This window comes from Mus caroli, chromosome 11 (genome assembly GCF_900094665.2).
Source record: "Mus caroli chromosome 11, CAROLI_EIJ_v1.1, whole genome shotgun sequence".
Classification (NCBI taxonomy): Eukaryota; Metazoa; Chordata; class Mammalia; order Rodentia; family Muridae; genus Mus; species Mus caroli.
Window position 1 is genome coordinate 55,224,122 of NC_034580.1, and position 22,542 is coordinate 55,246,663.

At 45.6% G+C, this 22,542-nt stretch overlaps 2 protein-coding genes across 3 annotated transcripts in view; one reads left to right on the plus strand and one right to left on the minus strand.

Moving 5' to 3' along the window:
• Positions 1-570: 570 nt before the first annotated feature.
• On the minus strand, positions 571-17,067 carry Atpaf2 (ATP synthase mitochondrial F1 complex assembly factor 2). Of its 2 annotated transcripts, none has more exons than XM_021177579.2 (8): positions 16,752-17,058; positions 9,668-9,712; positions 9,342-9,487; positions 7,276-7,373; positions 5,754-5,834; positions 4,355-4,467; positions 3,820-3,935; positions 571-1,488 (listed from the first exon to the last, which is right to left on the minus strand). In XM_021177579.2, exons 1-8 carry the CDS (start codon positions 16,909-16,911, stop codon positions 1,351-1,353), a joined length of 897 nt encoding a protein of 298 aa, XP_021033238.1. In that variant the 5' UTR covers positions 16,912-17,058; the 3' UTR covers positions 571-1,350. The 2 variants fall into 2 exon arrangements, with proteins under 2 accessions (XP_021033238.1, XP_029339888.1); XM_029484028.1 differs by having other exon boundaries at positions 993-1,488; positions 16,987-17,067.
• A 160-nt stretch (positions 17,068-17,227) lies between these two features.
• The window catches only part of Gid4 (GID complex subunit 4 homolog), a 24,741-nt gene continuing 19,426 nt past the window's right edge, over positions 17,228-22,542 (plus strand). The window contains exon 1 of the mRNA XM_021177580.2: positions 17,228-17,836. Coding sequence (XP_021033239.1) covers positions 17,648-17,836 — 189 coding nt within the window. The 5' untranslated portion in view covers positions 17,228-17,647. The remainder of the gene's footprint in view (positions 17,837-22,542) is intronic.

Here is a 22,542-nt window from a genome sequence, read left to right on the forward strand (position 1 = left end):
CAATCGTTAACTACTTATGTAGTCTTGGGGAGGGGGCAACCAGACGAACCCTCTCATCATCCATGAGGGATATTAATGGCCCAATCCTATGTAGGTAATATAGCTGCTCTGATTTTAAGAAACCAGTGGGCATGGCATATCCAGAGGACATAATTCTACAATACGAGGAGACACCATTGCAATATCCCATGCAGGACATAGCACGTGTCAGTAACCAGGCCAGGACAACTTTTGCATTTAACCCAGAAACAACATATTAAAAAAAAAAAAGCTGGGTGTGGCGGCACATTTATTTATCTTATTTATTTTTAAAGATTTATTTATTTTATATATATGAGCACACCATTGCTTTCTTCAGACACACCAGAAGAGGGCATCAGATCCCATTATAGATGGTTGTGAGCCACCATCTGGTTGCTGGGAATTGAACTCGGGACCTCTGGAAGAGCAGTCAGTGCTCCTAACTGCTGAGCCATTTTTCAGCCTGAAACAACATATTTTTAAGAGTAAAAAAAAAATTTTTTTAAAGAATAGGAAGAACAAACAATAAGTAACTGCTTAGACCAAAGATTCACTTTTTTTAAAAAAAGATTTATTTATTTATTATATGTAAGTACACTGTAGCTGTCTTCAGACACTCCAGAAGAGGACCCCAGATCTTGTTACGGATGGTTGTGAGCCAGTATGTGGCTGCTGGGAATTGAACTCATGACCTTCAGAAGAGCAGTTAGTGCTCTTAACCGCTGAGCCATCTCTCCAGCCCTCCAAAGATTCACTTTTAAAAGATCATTTGATGAAAAGCCAGGGGGTGTGGGGTGGGGAGGGCCTTCAGGCTGAAGACAGAAAAGGCTTGCATGTGGCGATATGCTCTTCCTGCCCTCCCCATGAGCTTCCTAATCATTAGTAGCAGATGTAATAATGGTGACAGAGCTCAGATAAAACAAAAAGAATGGAGAAATGGCAAGGCTCAAATAAAAATGAGGCTTGATATATTTCCAGAATAAAAAAATATTTAATAAAATCAGGGTCAAGAGAAGTCCCTATACCACTTGTCTTCCTCCCTCACTACTGGTCAGGCTAAGGGCGCCTGCATCGGAAGCTATCTGACCTCAAGTCAGGCGCACTGTGTCTCCAGGGCTTCTCAGGATGCTTCTCTATAAGGTCAACCCACACAGGTCAGGGAAGACCCAGGTACAGGCTGGGTAGCCCCACAGGTATAGGGTTGAGAAAGCCCAATAGGTACCGGCCAACAGAGCATCACTGGATCCAGAGGTCCAACAGCCAAGGAGGCCCACATCAGGGAGCCTGTGTCTGTGCAATTCCTTCCAGACAGCGTGTGCACCCCAGGCCTCACTCTTGAAGGAGCTTGTGCTTGACTGTAGAGCTTTCTGAGCAGAGGTGGACAAAAAGGGTGCCAGCAGCAGTGCGAGCCCGCAGCTCCTGGAGCTCATAGTCGTGGGCCCACTCAATGTTGCCCCACTTCTGGATCTAAGGAGAGGTAAAAACAAGCTTTTGGGTGAGTAGTCTTGCCTGGTAACCCGAGTCACATTCCATTCCCATCACTGGGCTACAGGTGGTGAGCCACGATCCTACCAAACATCTAAGACCTGGGTGGGCCATCTGGCAATAACGCCAGGAAGCTGGGGCTGGCATTTTTGCTCTTTGGGGCTGGAACATATCCCAGCTTAGGGACTGCCCATTGTGAACCTTTATCACACATTAAGACCAGGCTGCCAGCATGCAGCAGCCTGGAAACTGTCATCTTCTATGAGTTGTGTATCTCATTGTCCTTCAAGGCTGTTGGCACTGCTATGGGGATGCAGTAAATAAATGAAGCCAGACCACAGGCAACTTTGTTCTGACCCCTAAGGAGCAGCAGAACAGCAGTGATTCTCTGCAGCACACAGGAAGTCAGCTGTAGATCCTCTCAGAATTGTAATAAGAGGGAAGAGCTCTGAACCCACCGTGTCTTGCAGACATGAGTATTCCAAACCCACCCTGCTAGCCTCTCCCTGAAGGAGGCCAGCAGGCCTGGCCAGATCACCAGGGAATAAAAAATATTTCAGGCCATACAAGCTACCTGCATCTCTGGTTGCTTGGTCTCGGTTTGCGTAACTGAAATACATTATCTGAGATAAATGACCTTCATTTCAGGTCATTCCTCATTTTGTGCAGGATCAAACCCAAAGTTCAGAGGGTCACCTAGCTTGAATTCCGTAGCCAAAAGCAGAGTCCAAACCAGAGGCCAGATCTCCTGGTTTCGTACCAACCCTATAGTCCTAACAGCTGACATCAGCCCTTCTCATGAAGTGTCCTGACATCAGTAAATGGCTCTCCTCTGCTGTATAGAAATAGGTTGCCCCTGGCATTTTTCCAAGCAAAATATTAAATAGTCCAAAAAGATTTTTAATCCCAAAGAAACCAACTCCTAATAACATTCACCTTCTGAGGTTGGAGTAATAGTAAAACCCTCAGGACCACAAGAAACACTAAGTTCTTAGTGTTAATGATGCAAACAATGGGCTGGGGAGATGGCTTAGCACTTCCTGCACAAGGATGAAGATCCAAGTTCAGGTCCCAGTAACCACATAAAAGCCAAGTGGGTATAGAAGCCTACCTATAATCCTAGCTCTCCAGAGGCAGAGACAGGATTCTCCAGAGCAACTTAACTAGCCAAATTGGTGAACTCTGGGTTCAAGCAAGAGACTCTGCCTCAATACTAAGGTAGAGAATAATTGAGGAAGATACATCATGTGAGCCTCTACCAGAATGTACACACATGTATCTTGTTTTTTTTTTCAAAACAGGGTTTCTCTGCATACATGTATCTTTACCTGCTTATGCACCACATAAATGTGAACACATACAGAGAGAGTGAGAGAAGAGAGAATAAAAATAATGAAAAAATGAAAGTACAAACAAAAGCCAGGCACCGTGGCACACATTTGTGATCTCAGGAGGCAAAGGCAAGAGCATCTTCAGACGTTCCAGGCCAGGCTAGTGTACAGAGTGAGTTTCAGACCAGTCAGGACTATATAGCAAGGCTTGTCTCAGAAAAGCCAAAATAAAATAAAAATGTAAATAAGCCAGCTACTGTGACATATACCCATAATCCCAGCATCCGAGAGGCTGAGGCAGGAAGATGAGAAGTTCATGATTAGGCTCAGATACACAATGAGCTCAAGGTTGGTCTAGACTACATGGGACTCTCTCTCAACAAAGCAAAACAAAGACAAGCTAAAAATAAAACCGTGACCAGCAGCACGGAAAACCTTAGTTTTCCTGCCCCCTAAATCAAACGTGTGCAAGTAGCAGCTACTCCTTGACTCCTCTGCCATCCAGGAGAAATATCAGGAGCACAAAGCAGGACAGATGAGGCCCAAATACCTTCATCTGCCCGTGAGCCTCCAAGTGCACAGTGGTGGCCTGAGCCCTAGTAACACAGACATGGGTGCAAACCCCAGCGTAACTAGTGTAATCTAACACTACAGTTGATTCTTTTATAAACTGTGGGTAAATACAAGTCCTACCCAATCAAGCTGCTGAAGAGGAGGTGGGGGGCAAGGAGAGTACTGAACAATTCTGAACCCTTTCACATGCATGGATATATGTATGTGTGTAGTGCTGATGATGGAACCCAGGGCCCAGAGCATACTAGGCTAGCATACTAGTAAGTGAGCCACACCCTTAGCCTGAGCAACACTTAAATCTTTACTGTTCCTTAGCTTGATTTTTTTTTTTTTTTACATGTACAAAGTAATAAAATTCAATGAATCTGATTCAGAAAGGGTTAAGGTGGGAACTGAGATCAGAACTTACCTGGTACTCTTCCTCCAGGCGTGACAGAAGCACAGCTTGTTCCACAGTCAGGCGCAAGTCAATCAGGCCCAAAGTCAGCAACATGGATTTGAGCTGGGCCACTACAAACTCAATCCCTAGGGGTAGGGGACACGAGCCCAGTCAGAACTGATAGCCTACTGCCTGTCAGTTTCTATTCCCTCATGGACAGGGCATAGGAGGCACCATCCTAAGACCCACCTGAGCTTGACACACTCTCCTGCCAGAATACTCCTCCTTGTCTTGGGGTAACCCACCTCTGCCTTTTCTTGGATAAGTATATGACCTGAACGGGGTTAATTGGCATATCCCCCAGGCCCCACTCCATGATTGGTTTAAAGATGGCTATATGGGTCTAAACTAATGATACACGAAGTCGAGACTTTTCTTGGAGGCTGTGTGAGCCTGGAGAACTAAGTAAAGGGGTAGGACATCAAAGCCTCCATGCTCAGGAGGACTCAAGAGGGATGTGTCACTATGTACCCAACCCTCTAGGCCCATGAAGCCCAAATTGTACCTTGCAGAGCCCACATGTTGTAAGAGGACAAGTGGCTGGTAAGCACCTCTCGGGTCTGGGTAGGGATGTTGGGTCCCATTATGCTGGTGGAGGAGCCAATCTCCATACCATACCTATAAGGGGAAGGCATGAGCATGTCTCTGGCACACTGTTCCCCAAAAGCAGTCTAACTTTTAACTGGAAGCAAAAAACCAAACCAAACCAAACCAACAGATATGGCATATGTGCTTTCCTCAGGACGGCAGTGCATGGAGGTGCACACCTATGATCACAGCACTCAGAAGGCTGAGGCAGGATGATCACGGGCAGAAGGCCAGTGTGCCTGGATTCTGTGAGACCTTATTTCAAAGAATCAAAACAAACAAATAAATGAAAATAGTCCCCCACAGGATGCCTGGGTCATTGTGAGGACTCAGGAAATGTATAACAAGTGATAATTTCTGTGAAAATTGTTACAACAGAAGAAAAATCATCTAGGTATTTATTCCAAAACCCTGCAGACAAGGCAGAGCCATGGGGACCACCCCTTCCCCATTCCACTTGGAAAGAGCTGACACTGAATTTATTTTGCTACCTTATCAGTATCTGTTCAACTCTGTACTTACCAGAGTCTGGTGTTAAGGAAAGTGTTGAGTATTATCAATCTCTAGAAGCCACACATCCACAAACAGTACTCACAATGCTGCAGGAAGCTACCCTGACCTCTGCTATGCACACGTGTATCTTACATAGTCACTTTTACTTAGCAGTGCAGCAATGATAATAATAATGAAAAAGATGGGTTTTTTTTAAAAGCCAAAATTTGAGTTGTTACCTCTGCTGAGTTGAGTGCTAAGTGCTTTCTTTGCTGGTTTACCTTCCCCATTAGCCTTGCAGGCAGGCTGGATTAGTCCATTGCAAGTCAAACAAACCAAGGCTCAGAGACCTGCTGGGGGAGAGAGCTGGGGCCTTTGGTGCTTCTTGGGGACTTAGAGCTGCCCCTCCATTTGTCATGGTATACCCCAGTAGCAGTTATTCGGGGCACAATGTCCAAAATGATTTTTTTGTTTGTTTATTTATCTCATGTATGTGAGTACACTGTAGCTGACATCAGACAGTACCAGAAGAGGGCATTGGATCCCTTTACAGATGGTTGTGAGCCACCATGTGTTTGTTGGGAACTGAACTCAGGACCTCTGGAAGAGCAGTCAGTGCTCTTAACCGCTGAGCCATCTCTCCAGCCCGACCAAAATGATTTTGAGGAACATGTTTAACAAGGTAACCCCTACCTCTCAATACCTGAGGGAGCTCAAGCTCAGGAAGGCAGCCTGAGATTGCAGCTGTACTGTGTGGCCCTGACCCCAGCACCCAACCCAATCCCAGGTCTATTCAACGCTCCATGTGGGGCTGCACACCTTACCTTTTCTCAGCCCACTCTATGACGGGATCCCATTCGTTCTTCTGAAGTTCCACTAATGTCTCTGGCTCTTCCACCCTGTAGCTAATTCATTGTAAAAACCACCTTCATTAATAAAAAAGTACAAGTCCTTCATTGAGGGACAGAAAAGGAAAATGCAAAGGGCAAAAGCAAAAACTTTACACTAACAACCCAGCATCCTAAGTCTTGTCCCATAAAGCCATGGTGCTCAGAGTGTAGCCAAGGGGTAAAGGAACCACTTGGGTCAGTAGCACCAGCTCTAGCCTCACTTCAGAAGCTCATTACCAGGACACTTTCTTAGATAAATCCCACACTGATGACAAGCAGAACCTCTGGGGTTCTGGTCATGTTTCCACGTGCCCTCCAGGGACGTTTACTGTAGCTTGAGTTGCAATCCACTACCTTCCAGTTCCCAAGTACTTGACAGGTCCAAATTAGCCCGTGTTAGTTACTCAAAAGCAGATCTGCAATAAAAGTGGGATCCATACCCACTGGACAGTGCTGTGCTACAAGTTCAGTGATAGCTCCTCCAAGACCCCTGCTCCTGACCAAGGACCAAATGCCTGCTGACCTCAAGAGCCTAGCCACCTCCTGGAGTGGCTTCTTTTCCCAAGGGGATCACCACAGAATCATTTTGATAAAGACACAGAAGGGTCAGTTGATAGGAGCTAACTTGCAGTCTCATGGATGGGAACCCTAGGGCACCACAGAAAGCTAGTTTGTAAGCAGAGAGGAATGCAGAGAAGCTGAGCTGCTGGAGCAGAGCAGGAAGCCTTTCCTCCCTACTCAATCCTGGACCTGAAGAGTGGAGGCAGGCAGAACTTGGTCCAACTGCCTTTGTTTACTTGTTGGAACCCTGTATAGTTTTTAAGAAGCCTTCTTTACCAAAGGGAGGCAGAATGAACTCTGTTCCCTGCAAGCCACTGTTCCCTAGCAAAAACAGAGTAGGCTTTCCTACTCCCTTCTTTTCAGAGTACCTATGCTAGCATGCCAAGCAATCCCTGGGGGTGGGGGGTGACTCCAAGCCTCTGAGTAATAGGGCCAGCAGGCCCAGTACTGTGCAATCATTCAGCTGTTTCTCTGATGTTCCTTTAATATCACTCTCCAACAAGCAAATACAGACACAGGGGAGAATTCAGAATTGGGAGAGACTGGCCCCTGACTACTGCCACCTGTAATGACAAGGATGCTAATACATGAACACATTGAGGGCCAGATGTGCTGCTGGGAGTTAGCCAATGGGTCCTATAATTCTGGAGCCTGTGAGAACGGCATACATCTCTATGGCAACTCAGCTCAGTCCAAGGGGTACCCTATGCTAGAACAGTCTGAGAAGTTCTCCTCCTGGGGTTCAGTCATATCAATTGGGTTACCTTTTTGACCTCTTGCAAAATAGTGACAAAGGCCTTGCCTTTCCCCGCTCTGATATGCTTTGGACAAATGAAACAAAATAGACTAAGAGATTCACACCACCCAAGAAGACTGTTCATCTAATGTCACTTACCAGATGGTGTCAGTGTCTAGAAACTTCACAGCTGCCCGGATCAGCTGGTCTTTATTTCGCTGGGTTGGGTTGTCCAAGGATGTGTTGCACAATGTGGTCTTAATGAAAAGGTAGAAGATGCTCTGTCACCCTCTGTGGGGTTCAGGCATGCATACACTGCATCTGACATATAGCTGACAGCACATCAGAGACATGCACTAGAACCATTGTCACAGCTGCCGCTGTCACTGCTGCAGCAGCCTATCTGCTGGGGGATCTGAAAACCAGGCTCCGTCTTCAAACTCAATTGTGCTCACCAGATTCATTGGCCTCTCACAGTGGTCTTTCTTGGAGTAGTGAACTTCCTCAAAGTTTCAAGGGCTTTATATATTTTCACATACATGACTATCAGATTAACCTGAATAACAATGCTTTGGGGCAGATGCTATCCTTTTCAGAGATGTGAAAATTGAGGCCTACAGAGGTAAAACACATATTCACATACAATAAAGGCACGAAACTCAAAATAACAGAAAAGCTTTACCAGCTTGTCTGACACCTCAGAAAAAAGGTCAGGCAGATTAAACTGGGATCAAGATATTTTCCTAGTGTTAGCTCATCAAGAGGAGGCTTCTGAGACTACTCCAGGCCTCAGTTTGTGGCCTTGTCACCCCGATTATACTAGATAGTCAAGAAGTAGACTATGCTGTTGAGACCCATCTGGGTCTGCAGTGAGTAAGATGAAAACACCTAGTCCCAGTGCTTCCTTAAAACTACGTGAGGACTGCATGCATGGTACCATCTGGCCACTCATGGCACCATAAGGTGGGCAGTACGGTAGGGATCACAGGGCTGAAGGGGGACCTCTTTGTATGGCTGAGGGAGCTTGCAGAGGCAGGGCTTCAGGGGCCTCAATGACCGTGGAGCATCGTCCTTTCCTCACCCTCTGGCTGCCTGGGCCCCGTACCCCACCAATGTTCACTGAGCTCCACATATACTTCCAACTGGAACTACTGAGTAAAATCCATGGCCACTGCTCCTCTGTCACTAACCAAGCTATGAAAGTCACAGGAAATAAACATGTAAATAGAAAACAGGCCACGGGGCTGCAGAGATGGCTCAGCGGTTAAGAGCACTGACTGCTCTTCCAAAGGTCCTGAGTTCAAATCCCAGCAACCACATAGAGGCTCACAACCATCTGTAATGAGATCTGATGCCCTCTTCTAGGATGTCTGTCTGGAAACAGCTACAGTGTGCTTATATATAATAAATAAATAAATCTTAAAAAAAAAAGAAAGAAAGAAAGAAAACAGGCCACTACAGACTAAGTGGTGATGAAACAAATGACTAACTGCTGTAATGAAAAATAAAGGCTGGGCTCAGGTGAGGCAGCAGACACCTTTAATCCTAGCACTTGGGAGGCAGAACAGGCAGATTTCTGTGAGCTCGAGGTCAGACTGGTCTACAGAGCAAATTCCAAGATAGCCAGAACTATATAAACAAAACAAAACTGTTTCAAAAAAAATAATAAAAAAATAAAGATGAGAGACATGGCTGAGATGTGGAGTGTTTGCCTAGTGTGAACAAACCCTGGGCTCAACCCCCAGCACTGCATAAACAGGACATGGAGACACACACCCACCATCTCTGCACTCAGGCAGTAAAGGCAGAAGTTCAAGGTCATTTGTAGCTACAAATCAAGTTGGAGGCCTGCCTGAGACATGAGCCTGTGTCTCAAAAACCCAAAACCAACCAAGCAACAAGAATAAAACAGAATGGGGGCAGGGGGAGCACTGGGAGTCATTAATGGTGACTTCTGTCCAGAAACCAGGGGGAAAAACAGTCACACAACTCAGTTTAGTGTTCCAAGTAGAGCAGACTACCAAGTAGCCAGGCCAGACAGGGAGAGCCCTGACCTGTTCAGTGACAGATGGTTTAAGTGTGGTTGCAGATAGGCAGACAGGAGCTTTGTCTACCCCAGAGCCTTGTCATAATATGGAAAGAACTATAAGTTTTTGCCAGGAAGGCTTGGGGAGCATCAGGTCGAAGTCTGTATGATAAAAGTCGGCTTGCTACAAGTTTGTTACCAGGTGCATGGTGTAGAACTTGATGGTATCCTGCTGAGAGTCCCATTCAGTGGCCACTGCGATGGCCAGGGCTTCGCTGGGGACAGTAAAAAGCTTGGCTTGGGGAGTTTTCAGCTTTCTGTGGTCCAGGTTTATCTCAAAGCCACCTTAAAAGATCAAATGAAAGTTCTCAGGGAATGTGGATTTGAGTGACCATTCCTGTACTTTAGCAACAAACTTGGTGCACACAAAGACAACACTGACATAAGTGCCACCATCATCTGGCTGGAGACAAAAGTTTGCCCCAACAATTCACAAAAAGGCCATCAGATTTTTCAGACACTTACCTTCACCCTGTGAGATGCTGACATTCTGATAAAACCTCTTCCTTTCTGTAAGACAGATTTTTCAGAGACAATTTAAAGTAGCATCAAGAGGGCTCCAGAGACACCACCAACTTGTATCATTATTGCTAATGCTGACTGATTGGCTTGATTTTCATATCGCCATTCAAGGTCTGCCCTAGTCTGCAGTATCCTCAACAGCTTCTGATTAAAGCTAGGAAAAGACGCTGCAGGGACAAGGGGAGAACAGGACTTGATGGCTCTCCTAGTCTCCAAGCCTGTACATCACACATTTACATTCACACAGAAAATAAAGCTAACAAAAACATCTCCCATCTTCTCTAACTCATATATTTAATTAACCAGCTTGCATGTATATTCAAGAGGAACTCCAAATATTTCCTTCAAGGGGGATGATCTGTTTTATATATCTTTGTTAGAATTACAGGAACTTAAAGAAACTTCATATGTGTGCAAGGCAGGGGGAGGGTACTGGGGAGGGTTTGATGATGAAAAAGATATAAAAATCCTTGTCTTCATGTACTTTAAATTTTTTACAAAGTTATCAGACCTCCAAAAGAGGCATGGAAATAAGAGGACTAGTTGAAAAAAGGGGGTGCAAGGGGGGAGGGAATGAAAGGATAATGGAGAAGAATATTATTATCAAAGATTGGCCACTAAAGGCTCATATATTTGCATGCTTGGTGGATCTCATTGGTGCATTGTTGGGAACGATTAGGAAGTGAGGCCTTGGTGAAAGAGGTGTGACCCGGAGATGGGCTTTGAGGTTTCAAAAGCTTATGCCAGGCTCTGTCTCTCTCTTTCTCTGCCTGCTGCCTGTGGACCAAGATATAGCTCTCAGCTACTTCTTCAGCACCATGCTTGCCACCATGTTTTCTACCATGATGATATGGTGTAACCCTTTAAAACTATAAACAAGCTTCCATTAAATACCTTCTCTTATAAGAGCTGCTTTGGTCATGATGTCTCTTCACAGCAATAGAACACTGACTTAGACAATGTATATGTATAAAATTGTAAAAGAATAATTATAAAAATTATCAGCTCTGGCCACTGAGATAATGATACAATTGGCCATATCATCTGAAACTATAACACCATTCTACTATTGCACACATTTTACAACAAAATAGGTAAGTTTCTGCCACCGTTACATTTCCCTACTTTATATGCCACCCTAGTGGGCTGGCCACAGCCTCCTTTCCTATCTGTGATTGAAGTTGTATAATACATCCACTGTGCATTCTGGTGCCTCTATTGTTTAACATGCAAAAGTCTGGCCAGGCAGAAGTCAGTGAGAACAATTCTTGACACAGGCTTGAGAAATGGTGAAAGAGTCTGGGACACAGAAAGAACAGAAACTGACTGTGAAGGACCGACTCTCCCAAAGCTGCCAGGACAGCCAAGTTTCCTATAACCCTCATCTTCTGGCATGCTCTGCTAGCCAGGGCTACCTCTATATCTGAATAAGAATTTAAAAGTATGGATAGTAAGATGATTAGAGAGGAAATAAAGACACACAGAAAACAAGACAGTAGAAAGGCAAAAGAACCGAAGAGATAATGGCTTCATATTCAAAGGCTTTAGACAGGGCTTTTCAGTCTGAAGTTTTGACACAGGGCAAACACCAGTCTTCCTACTGGTCCTTACATACAAGGACCAGCCTTGGGGATGAGATGTGCTCTCCAGAGGTTCTATCTAGTGAGAGCAAAATGAACAAGTGACTTCAATGACAGCAAGAACATGTGGACGGTGGGAATCCAGACTGAGGAATCCTTATCCCATCTTGAGTTGCAAAAGGACCTCTGAGCAACCAGTTAAGAGTTCATATGTGGGAGCTAGAGAGATGGCTCAGCAGTTAAGAGCACTGACTGCTCTTCCAGAGGTTCTGAGTTCAATTCCCAGCAACCACATGGTGGCTCACAACCATCTGTAATGGGATCTGATGCCCTCTTCTGGTGTGTCTGAAGACAGCTATGTGTACTCATATACATAAAATAAATAAATCTTTTAAAATAAATAAAAATTGTTTAAGCGAATCTTAAAAAAAAAAGTTCATATGTGAACTCATGAGTTCAGCAGTCACTAAATCTCAGTAACTGATTTGCTTGCGAAGGGATGTGTAGAAAATAATTTTCAGGATTAGAATGGCTTACATGAGGCTCAGGTGATGAAGTACTTGCTGCACAAGTTATGATGATCTAGTTGAATGCCCTGTACCCATATAAAAAGCCAGAGAATAGTCATGTATGCTTTCAATACCAATGTTGAAGAAGTGGGAACAAACAAGAGGATCCCTGCAGCTTGCTGGCCATTTAGCCTAGCCAATTCAGCAGCCCTGTCTCAAAACACACAGAGAGGGTCAGCAAGATGGCTCAGCAGGTAAATGTGCTTGTCATGCAAGCCCAATGACCTAAATTCAATCCCCAGGTCCCACACAAGTTTGAAAGGAGAGATGACCACATAAAGATGGTCTCTGTCCTCCACATGCATATGTGGCACATATATCCACACACATATACAAACAATGAAAAACAAAGAGGCAGCCATAAGAAAACAAAACAAAACAAAAAAACAGGAGAGAACAATTTTGAAAAGCTGGTCATAAGAAGAATGAGAAATTAATAACCTCTAGTCTTTCTTTCCTGAGACGCTGCTTAAGTCCATATACAGAAACAAGTGGTTTTCAGTGTCACTTCCTTCTTAAATCCCTCTTGTCTATGTATGGTTATTCTACCACTCACAGTTTAGGAGCTACCCCCCTCCCCCCACTTTTAAGAACCTAAAGGCACAGGACTACAATTCCCAGACTACAACAAAAATCTGTGCCAACCATACAATCACGATACCGTTATCTTTTAAAACAGCGCCATCTGGTGGGTCTTGGACCTTAAAGCTAAATTCAAAATAGTTAACCTTTTATAATCCTATGACAGCTCTAAGTGGTGGTTTTCAGACATCAAAATTCTTCTAACATAAACATATAAAGAAAGCCTCCAACTCAGGCCAGGTATGGTGGTGCGTGCCCTTAACCACAGCACTGAGGAAGCAGAGGTAGGCAGTTTGAGACCAACTTGGTCTACATAGAGATCAAAGCCATCCAGAGATACACAGAAAGACCATCTCAATAATTAATGTAACTAATAATCCACACTGAAATTACATCACACCCTTTGAGGTGACTATAATAAAAAAGTCAGACAAGAACAAGTTTTAGTGAGGGTATAAAGAAATTTGAGACTTCATGCACTAGTACTAGAAATTTAAAACAATGCATCCACCTTAAAAAACAAAAAACAACCTTAAGGGCTAGGAGGTGGGGACACAGGTATTTAATCTCAACAATTGAGAGCAGAGGCAGATGGATCTCTGTAGTGTGAGGTCAGCCTGCTCTACAATGCTAGTTCCAGGACAGCTATGGCTATTCAGAAAAACTCTTGACACCCCTCGCCACCAAAAAAAAAAACCAAAAAACCAAAAATCAATCTTACTATTCCTTAATGAGTTAATTTCCATTTGATCAAGCAATTTTAAGCTTAGAAAATATAGCCAGGAAAGATAAAACCAAACCCATGCAAAAACTTGTACACAAATGATGCTGTATCAACATCATTCCTCATCATCCATTACTCAACCAAAGAGCAAGAAACAACTCATGTGTCCATAAGTGGACAAGTAAAATGTGTATTTCTACACTACGCTATTCAGCAATAAAAAGACTGGACTATGGATATATGTATGATACAACACAGATAGACCTTGAGAACATCATACTCAATTACTAAGTAGAAAAGGCTAGTCCTTAGCTCCACACAATGCAATGTCCAAAACGGAAATCCTTAAGGAAGTAGTGGTTGCCTATGGCTGGGGAGATGGCCAGGCAGGTGGATGGTACTAAAGGTACCTTTTTTTTTTTTTTAAATGTGTTTAGGTATTTTGCCTGCATGTATGTCTATCCACAATGTGCACGCCTTGTGCCCAAGGCCAGAAGGCATTTGATCCCCTGGGACTGAAGTTATGGATGGCTGTGAGCTGCATGTAGGTGCTGAGAACCAAACCCACGTCCTCAGGAAGAGCAACCAGTGCTCTTAACCCTGAGCCAGCACTCTATCCCCTACTGACTACTTTTTACCATGATAAAAATGTTCTTAAACTGTGATGGTCATTCAAATTAGTGAATATACACTAGGGAATGTACTGTATGCTAAGTAAATTATATATATTAGATTTTTAAAATTTTATCTCACCTATGAGTGCTTTGTCTGACTGTATGTACATGTGCTATGTATGTGCTTTGTACCCACAGAGGTTGAGGTCAGAAGAGGGTATCTGATCCCATGGAACTGGAGTTACAGATGGCTGTGAGTCACTATATGGGTGTTGGGAACTGAACCCATTCCTCTGTAAGAGCAACAAGTGTTCTTAATCTCTGGGCCATCTCTCTAGCCCCTTAAGTAAATTATATCATAATAAAGGTATTTAAAATTCTGCCAGGGTCAGAGAGATGGCTCAGTGGGTAAAGGTGCTTACGTGCAAGTCTGACTCCAAGTTTAATCTCCCAAGCCCATGTAAAGGTAGAAAGAGAGCACCAACTCTCAGAGGTTGTCCTCTCATCTCCACATGTACACAGTGGCACATGGATGCCCAAATATATACATACACAAATAAATATATGATAATAAAAAATTCTTGCAGCCAAATACATAAGTGCACTACTTTCCAAATTGCTTTTCATCTGGAGTGGAGGTCCATACTGTAGGCTGTTCTGGCCAATATAATGAAAGCAGACAATATGCATGAGTATGTGGCTTTGTTCCAATAAAACTCTACTTCAAAAGCAGATAGCAGTCTGGTCCCTGACACTCCTATGAGAATGGCAAAGCAGGTAACATCTCTTAAGTGGCAGAAACTTGGAGAAGCTGCCTTGGACAGGAGGCAATTTGTAAATGGTAGAACAGGACAGGACTTCAAGCTTTTATTTCTTTGGGAATTTACCTCATATGCTGCTTCTCCAAACTACATCCTCCTCTGGGTAGAAAACAGCAGGAGGGTGGCAATGGCCTCACAAAGGTCTCTGCACTGCACTACCTCCTCCTCCAACCCCACAGCGAGCCCTTCCTTCAAAAGCCTCTCCTCTCCTGACAAGTTTCTATGGTGTAGCTGTTCCTAACATTGACAACTGGATTCTTAAGGAAGAAGGACTTAATAATTTACATACTTCAGAGATACATAAAAATATCTCCCACCTGGGGAGGACAAAAAGAGCAAAGCATACTCTAGGGAGGCACAGCATAAACAAAGGAACGCATTCAGGAGTTCACTAAATAGGCAAAGGGTCAATTTAAGCGCATTGATGCTTTTTGTTTTCCATTGTGGAGGTGCTTGATCTGCCGTCTTTTCTTCTGTATTACAGACTTACCAGTTGGCTCTTAGCATTATCTAGCACATAGTAGATAGTCAAAGGTGAAAGAAAATAGGAATGTATGAATGAATGAGGCACAGAGAGATATCTTTAAGTCAAGCCCGTTCTCCTCCTCCCCATACCCCATGACCTCAAGTGATTCTAGCTCAGGCTCCCAAGCAGCTGATACATGTGTGTGACACCACTCTTAGCTTCTTCCTTTGTTTTTACTGGCTTTTCCTGCCCCACTTTTAGGCCTTCGTTTGTGTCCTGATAAGTAAAAATCAGCTCCCTGGTACATCCACTCTCCTTCCCCAATTATATAAAATTATGGGCTATAGACCATTGAACGGCTCACCACATATAGACACTGACCACTAAACCCAACATCCTCAGTTCAATCCCTCAAAGCCACAACCAAGTCCTGCTGGTTGTCCTCTGACCTCCATGTGCATGCCAAGTGCACACACAGACATACACACACTAAATAAATCAAGAAATTATGGAATTTACAGCCTAAAGAATTCTTAAAGGCAATCTCATGCTTCAGATCACCAAAGAAAGCAACATCATACATGCCCAAGACCACAGTACCTCAGAGACTTTGCCAACAACAGACCCCAGGTTTGTACTCTTATGCCAACTGCCAAACTGCCTATGGAATTGTTGCCTAATGAGGGCAGTGTTGCAGCAAGACCTCTAACACCCAGTCATCACCTCTGGACATGTTACACCCCCTTTCTCCCCCACCAAACTCTTACTCATCTCTCAAGCCCCAGTTTAAATGCCCTTTCAATCACCCTGTACACGCTCATGCTCGTGATCTCTTAAGTCCTTCATAGTTCCCATATCACAATGTATTGCAAACTATTGTTTCATAAGCGTAATGAATCCTGCATCTGATGTTGAGAATCATTCAGGTGAGACCACATGCCCTCAACACAAAACAACTGAGGTCATCACTACTTTTCATTCACTGAAGTGAACCTCACTTGTAACAATCTCTCTCCAGAAGCAATGAAATAACCTATCAGTCTTATTACAGTCCTTAGTAGGTCAAAGAAGCCTGGCATAAACTCCCACTTAGAGAAGGCTGCAGAGAATGCAGAGGCTGTGGCACTGCACTAGGACAGAGGGCCCGCAAACCCTTAAGGAAGTGTGCTGTGTGTGGGTGGAAGACTTAAGGCCTGCCTCTGTGCCAAGTCTTGTGCTGGGTCCTGAGGACACAACGCAGTCAGGCCAGTCTTTGCCTTCCATAGCCTCAACCAGTCTTCTCTGTGACCTTGGATGTCCTGATTGAAAGCCCAGATTTTTCCTTTCTGAATTCAACCAAGACACCTGCTCCCCTTTAAAAGGAAAAAAAAAACAAAAACAAAACCTGAAGCTGGGAGGTGGTGGTGGTGGTGGTGGTAGTGGTAGTGGTGGTAGCACTCAGGAACTAGAGACAGGAGGATTTCTCGTGTCCTGGGCACGCTGTGTCCCCTAAAGTCACCCTCGCACTTGTTTGGATGTCATTTTTCAAATTGAAACAGAACTCTATTGCTCTAAATATTCGCATCGGCCTGAACCCTGCCTCAGTCACCCCGCACTGCACGTCAGAAACCTTCCGCCAGGTGAGCCCGACTTGGCTCCTGACCAAAAAGTCACATTATGTCCGGGCCTCACCTGTTGGCGGGACGTAGGCCCGGGCCCGAGGCCGCGGAGCTGGCCCCGGCCACACTGAGACGGTGGGGTCACTGAGAGGCCGGTCCAAGAGACCGCGCCACCGATCCCTCAACCGAGGGTAGATTCGCCACATCCTACCCAAGGACCTGGGTGGACACATACGTGGAAACAGAGTACAGGAAAAGAGCGAAGAGAGCCCCAAACCCCTCGCCGGTTCTGTACGGAAACCTCTCACCAAGGGTTCAATAGCCCTCAGCCTCCTCAGCACGCCGCCATCTTCCTCATGACACCTACGGCGCGCCGTCGCAGCCGCACGCCCCGCTGCGCGCCGCTCCCGCCCCTGTCAATCAGCATCATAAACGTGCTCGCCACGCCCCCTCCATGCCGCGCAACGGGAAGAAAACTACAAGTCCCAGAGGGTCGTTCGCGCACTGCGCCACGTGCTTTCTCTGTCCGCCAATGGGCGGAAGCGCCGCGTGAGCTTGCTCCCGCCTCTCCAGCGCGCCCGCGCCAATTGGAAGCTGCAGAGTGTGTGTGTTTGTGTGTGTGTGTGTGTGTGTGTGAGTGTGTGCGCGCGTGTGTGTGTGTGTGTGCGCGTGTGTGCGTGTGTATGAGTGAGTGAGTGTGTATGCGCGCGCGCGTGTGTGTGTGTGTGTGTGTGTGCCCGCGAGGGCAAGTGGGAAGGGAGACCCAGCTCAGGTCAGGGAGGCCCTGCTTGCAGGTCTCCGGGTCCAGGTGGCAACACGAGCGCTTGGTCTGGCCTCAGCGGGCGGGTGGTTCCCCGGCCCCTCCCCCGCGCGTGCGCGCCCGGGTCCGCCCTCCCCGCAGCTTCGGCTCCCGCGCGGCGGCGGCGGTTCCTTCCCCCTCCCCCAGCCCTGGCTCCGGGGGACCCCGCGATGCCGGTCCGCACCGAGTGTCCCCCGCCGGCGGGTGCCTCAGCCACATCCGCGGCCTCACTCATCCCGCCGCCGCCCATCAACACCCAGCAGCCCGGCGTGGCCACCAGCTTGCTCTACAGCGGCTCCAAGTTCCGTGGCCACCAGAAGAGCAAGGGGAACTCGTACGACGTAGAGGTGGTGCTGCAGGTGAGCGCCAGGCGGCAAGGCCCGGCCCGAGGGCCTCCTCGCGGCGCTCACGGGCCGGGCCTGCCCTGGACTCCTCGAGCCCTCAGCCGCGGACCAGGCCCTCTCGCTGCCGGGGCCTCCTGCACCCGGCGCCTCCCACCAGGACCTGCCCAGCTGATGTCACACTCTCGAACCCTACCCCTAACCCACCCCTAGACTCAGAGCCTGTAGCGGCCAGCCTCCGACAGACCCCGAAGACTGTCCCACACTTAGAGCCTTTGACTCGCCGGCTTGGGGATCCGGAAGCTCCCCCATGACTAGCCGTCCTTTAGCCTGAGCCGGTTCTTCCCAAGTCCTGTCCTCCCTACACCAGCCAGCCCTCCCACCAGTCCCTGTCGGATCCTGAAAAACTCTCCATTGGCTGTCCCAAACTCAGTACCTCTCGGTAGCGGCCAGTGTCACGTTCTCCCGGAATGAAGCTTTTCCTCTGACCCCCAACTCCTTCCTGAGTGCCAGGGACCTTGTTCCTTAGGAGAACTCAGTCAGCCCACTGCTGACGGGGGAGAAGTGGCCAACCTCCCTCCATTGGCTGAGACAACCCACAGAGGTTGAGGCTCCCCAAAGACCAGGGAGCCTCACACCCAAATATCTCCAGTTGCACCACTTAGTGTTAAGACCTTGTCTCGTGGGGCCTTCCAGTACCAAAACCCGGCGTCAGTCAGTTCATAGGCATCCGCTGCTACACTTTGCTGCCTGCCCCAGGCTTCTTACCCTACCCTGCGGTGGCTCCTTCCCATCCCTGGCAGTCCCCCTGGCCTCTCCCCAGACCTCGCACCTTGATCTAGGTGGTTGCTATTGGTGGCTGTAGGATTGCTGATTGTCATCTGCATAGCTCCAGAGTTTCCTCCGGGCCTCAGATGCCTAAGTACTGGGAAATCTAACACAGTTTTGTTTTGTGTCCACTTACCTCCCCCTATTTGACCTGAATATCTGAGTACTGGCTGGTGGCTGCCAGTCCCTGAACAACTTTGAAACTTCAGCTTCATCTGCTCTGGGCCTTTCTTTTCCAGAACTCCACTTCTTTCTCTCCCCCTTGAAGCTTTTCCCAACTGAAGGAGATTAGTGGAAGTAGATATTTCTCTTTTATCTATCTCCCCTCTCCACAATACTGTTTTTTTTTGTTTGTTTGTTTGTTTGTTTGTTTGTTTTGGTTTTTCGAGACCGGGTTTCTCTGTGTAGCCCTGGCTGTCCTGGCACTCACTTTGTAGACCAGGCTGGCCTCGAACTCAGAAATCCGCCTGCCTCTGCCTCCCGAGTACTGGGATTAAAGGCGTGCGCCACCACGCCCGGCCACAATACTGTTTTTTTTCTAGGTATTAAACTGTCTGCCAGAAGACCAATTCCCTGTCCCTAATGCCACCTCCTAGGTAGTTCCCCCAAGTCTTGTTCCTTGAAAGCCCTGCCAGAGGTTTAGAGGTGCATACTGCCCCAGGGCCCAGGGAGATGTATATTGAACATGTACAGCATCCACCACCCTTGGTTCTAATTTCCCATCTCAGATTCTTTTGAGCAAATAGATCTCCCACTCCAAAGACTCGAGAGTGTCTCTGCTTTCTAACTGCAGCACACTCAGCTCTTTTCTTTCTTACCATTTGTAGGAATAGTTCTCTCAGCTTTGGGATTGGGAAAACCATACTCTTATTAAATTTAATTTTTTTTTCCCATAAAGCTCTATCATGAACTATGGTATTTATTGTCATTGGAAAGCTGTGACTGAGCTATTTCAAGTCTTGTTACCTACTGTGATAATCATTTTTTTTCCTCCTTAAGATGTGATACTATAGTATGAAAAAAAAAGTAGGCTTTTTGTTTTTTTTTTTTAAAGATTTATTTATTTGTTATATGTAAGTACACTGTAGCTGTCTTCAGACACTCCAGAAGAGGGTGCCAGATCTCCTTACGGATGGTTGTGAGCCACCATGTGGTTGCTGGGATTTGAACTCTGGACCTTGGGAAGAGCAGTCGGGTGCTCTTACCCACTGAGCCATCTCACCAGCCCAGCTTTTTGTTTTTTTAATTCATTCAATTAATCATAAAATTCTGGAAGTGAGTTCTCTACATGGATCATGTTTGGAGTGGCCCTGAATTTATGCGCATTTACTGATTTCTGATGTAATGGGTTCATAGTTGCCAGAGCAACTAGGTGTCAAAGGGAAGTCTGTTCCTATCATTTGTCTGTTGTTCCCTGCCTTGTCAGGGGCCTTGTGAATCAGTGGAAATAGTGATTGAGTTAGAGGCATGGTTGGTAGGTGTCAGGTAGCCCATATCCTTACGTGGAATGCCGAATGATGGGAATGGTTGGCGGTCATGCTAAGGAATGCTCCCCTACATCTCTGCCAGTGAGCTTGTTACTGTGATCAGGTAGGGGCATAGGAACTGTTGTGTTAATTGGTCTTCTCTAGACTCAGCACTCTGAGAAAAGTTCTGTCTTTCATAATTCAACTTCTTTCCTGCTTTTCTTGTTTGTTTGGCTTAAACTATTTTTAGGAAGCAGAATATTGTTGCAATTAAAGGCATGGACTCTGAAGTCAAATCAATGAAAGTTTACCTGCTTGTTCATCCTAAGTACTTTTGCTAAGTTATATTCTACATACCATACTGTTTACCTATTTGAGGTGTACCCTTAATGATTTTTAGGATATTCACAAAGTTATACAACTATCACCAGATTTTAGAACATTTTTATTGTCCCAAAAGAAACCTTTGTGCACCTCAGCCATCACACTTAGCAATGCTCGGCTAATCCTTTCCTGCAGATTTTCCTATTCTGAGACCAGATTTGGTAGTGTTCACTTGGAATTCCAAAACTCAGAACCTGAGGCCAGAATCTGGGCTGCCGAATGAGACCCAGCCTAAAAACAAACAAAACAAACAAACAAACTTAGGTTCATCTCCTACCTGTCCTGCACATGTTGTATAAATAGGATCACATAGTTTTCCTTTCATGACCTGCTTCTCTACATAGCATATATTCAGGGCTTCTCCATGTCTCAGCACATGTCAGTACTTCATTCCATTCTGTTGTTGCTCTTTGTAAACGTTGCCTATATTTTGTCTAGCCATTGATCAGCTGATAGACTTTTAGGTTATTTCTACTTTGGGACTATTATCATTAATGCTGTTGTGAAATTCGTATACAGATTTTTGGTTTGGAGGTGTGCATCTCTGTATATTGCCTAGGTTAGCTTTGAACCCCTAACTCCAAGTGACCTTCCTACTTTGGCTGTCCCAAGTACTAGGACTCTATGTCTGTACTAGCAGCTGTGTGCAAGTTTTTATGTGCACATGTTTTTGTTTCTCTTGAATACATATAGATAACCTAGAGATAGAGTTCCTGGGTTATAGAATCTTTACGTTTACTACTTTAGCAGACTACCAGTGGGTTTTAAAGTGGCTACACCATTTTATATTTTCTGACAGTATATGAGGGCTCCAACTTCTTCAGACTTTACAAACTTGTTTGATTATAGTCATCTCAGTGGGTATGAAATGGTATCTCATGGTCTTAATAGAAATTCCTCAAAAGATGCTGTATCTTTTCCTGTATTTTCAGAGCAGTGGGGTGTGTGCACATGCCTGTGAGTGCACATGTGCTTACACACCTGGAGATGGGAGGTCTATATTAGGTGCCTTCCTCTATTGCTTTCCACCTTATTTTTTGAGACAGAGTCTCTCACTGAACCTGAGCTCACTGATGGGCTAGACTAACTGCCAGGGAATTCCAGCAACTGACCTGTCTAAGCCTCCCCAGCACTGGGGTTACAGGTGTGCCCCACCTCACCTGGCTCTTTCGTATACTTGAAGTCCAAATTCAGATTCTCATACTTGCATAACAAGCACTTTAACAACTGAGTCATCTCAACAACCCTTAAAACACTGATTCTCAGCCTTTCTACTGCTGTGACAATTCCTCATATTGTGGTGACCCCCAACCATAAAATTATTTTGTTGCTACTTCATAACTTTAGTTTTGCTACTGTTATGAGTTGTAAGTACCTGATATTCAGGATACCTATATGTGACCCCCTCGGGGGTCACAACCCACATAACATCTTTTATTTCGAAATTCTAGTATAACAACTACTAAAAATATATGCAAGGGTTCCAGCAAGATCTTTTCCCCTGCTCTATGACTATTTTCCTCTATGCCATCCCATAAGTCACCAGTAGTGTAAAACCTAGGACCCTCAGAAAGGAATATTTTAAAAGAGTGGCTGTTAGACACAGCAATGCTGAAGGCCTCTTTTCTAAAAAATTCGTCTTGTTACCTTTCACATTGAGATGTAGCCTCTTCATTGGTGAGAGGTGTGTGCAGGTAGGGTGATTTTAGTTCACCCATCATCATCAAGATCAATTTGGGAAAAATGGGAAGGATGTGGTTCAATGGAGGCCAGATAGAAATTCTGATTGGTAATCATGCAAACGTGAAGCAAGGTACACTTCAGTTTTTAATCTTATTAGCAAGTATTTCTTCCATCTCATAGCCTTTAGCTCTGAAAACTACTAACTGTATTGAGTTCTATAAGAACTACAAAAGTGAAAATTAGCCGGGCGTGGTGGCGCACGCCTTTAGTCCCAGCACTCGGGAGGCAGAGGCAGGCGGATTTCTGAGTTCGAGGCCAGCCTGGTCTACAAAGTGAGTGCCAGGACAGCCAGGGCTACACAGA

What these genes read in the sequence shown, in the direction of transcription:
- Atpaf2 (XM_021177579.2), bottom strand. Translation starts at nt 16,911, where the DNA reads ATGTGTCCACCCAGGTCCTTGGGTAGGATGTGGCGAATCTACCCTCGG. An exon ending in CAGCATCTCACAGGGTGAAG is followed by an intron (nt 9,488 to 9,667) that starts GTAAGTGTCTGA and finishes TGATCTTTTAAG; the next exon opens with GTGGCTTTGAGATAAACCTG. An exon ending in CAACATGTGGGCTCTGCAAG is followed by an intron (nt 3,936 to 4,354) that starts GTACAATTTGGG and finishes CCCTACCCCTAG; the next exon opens with GGATTGAGTTTGTAGTGGCC.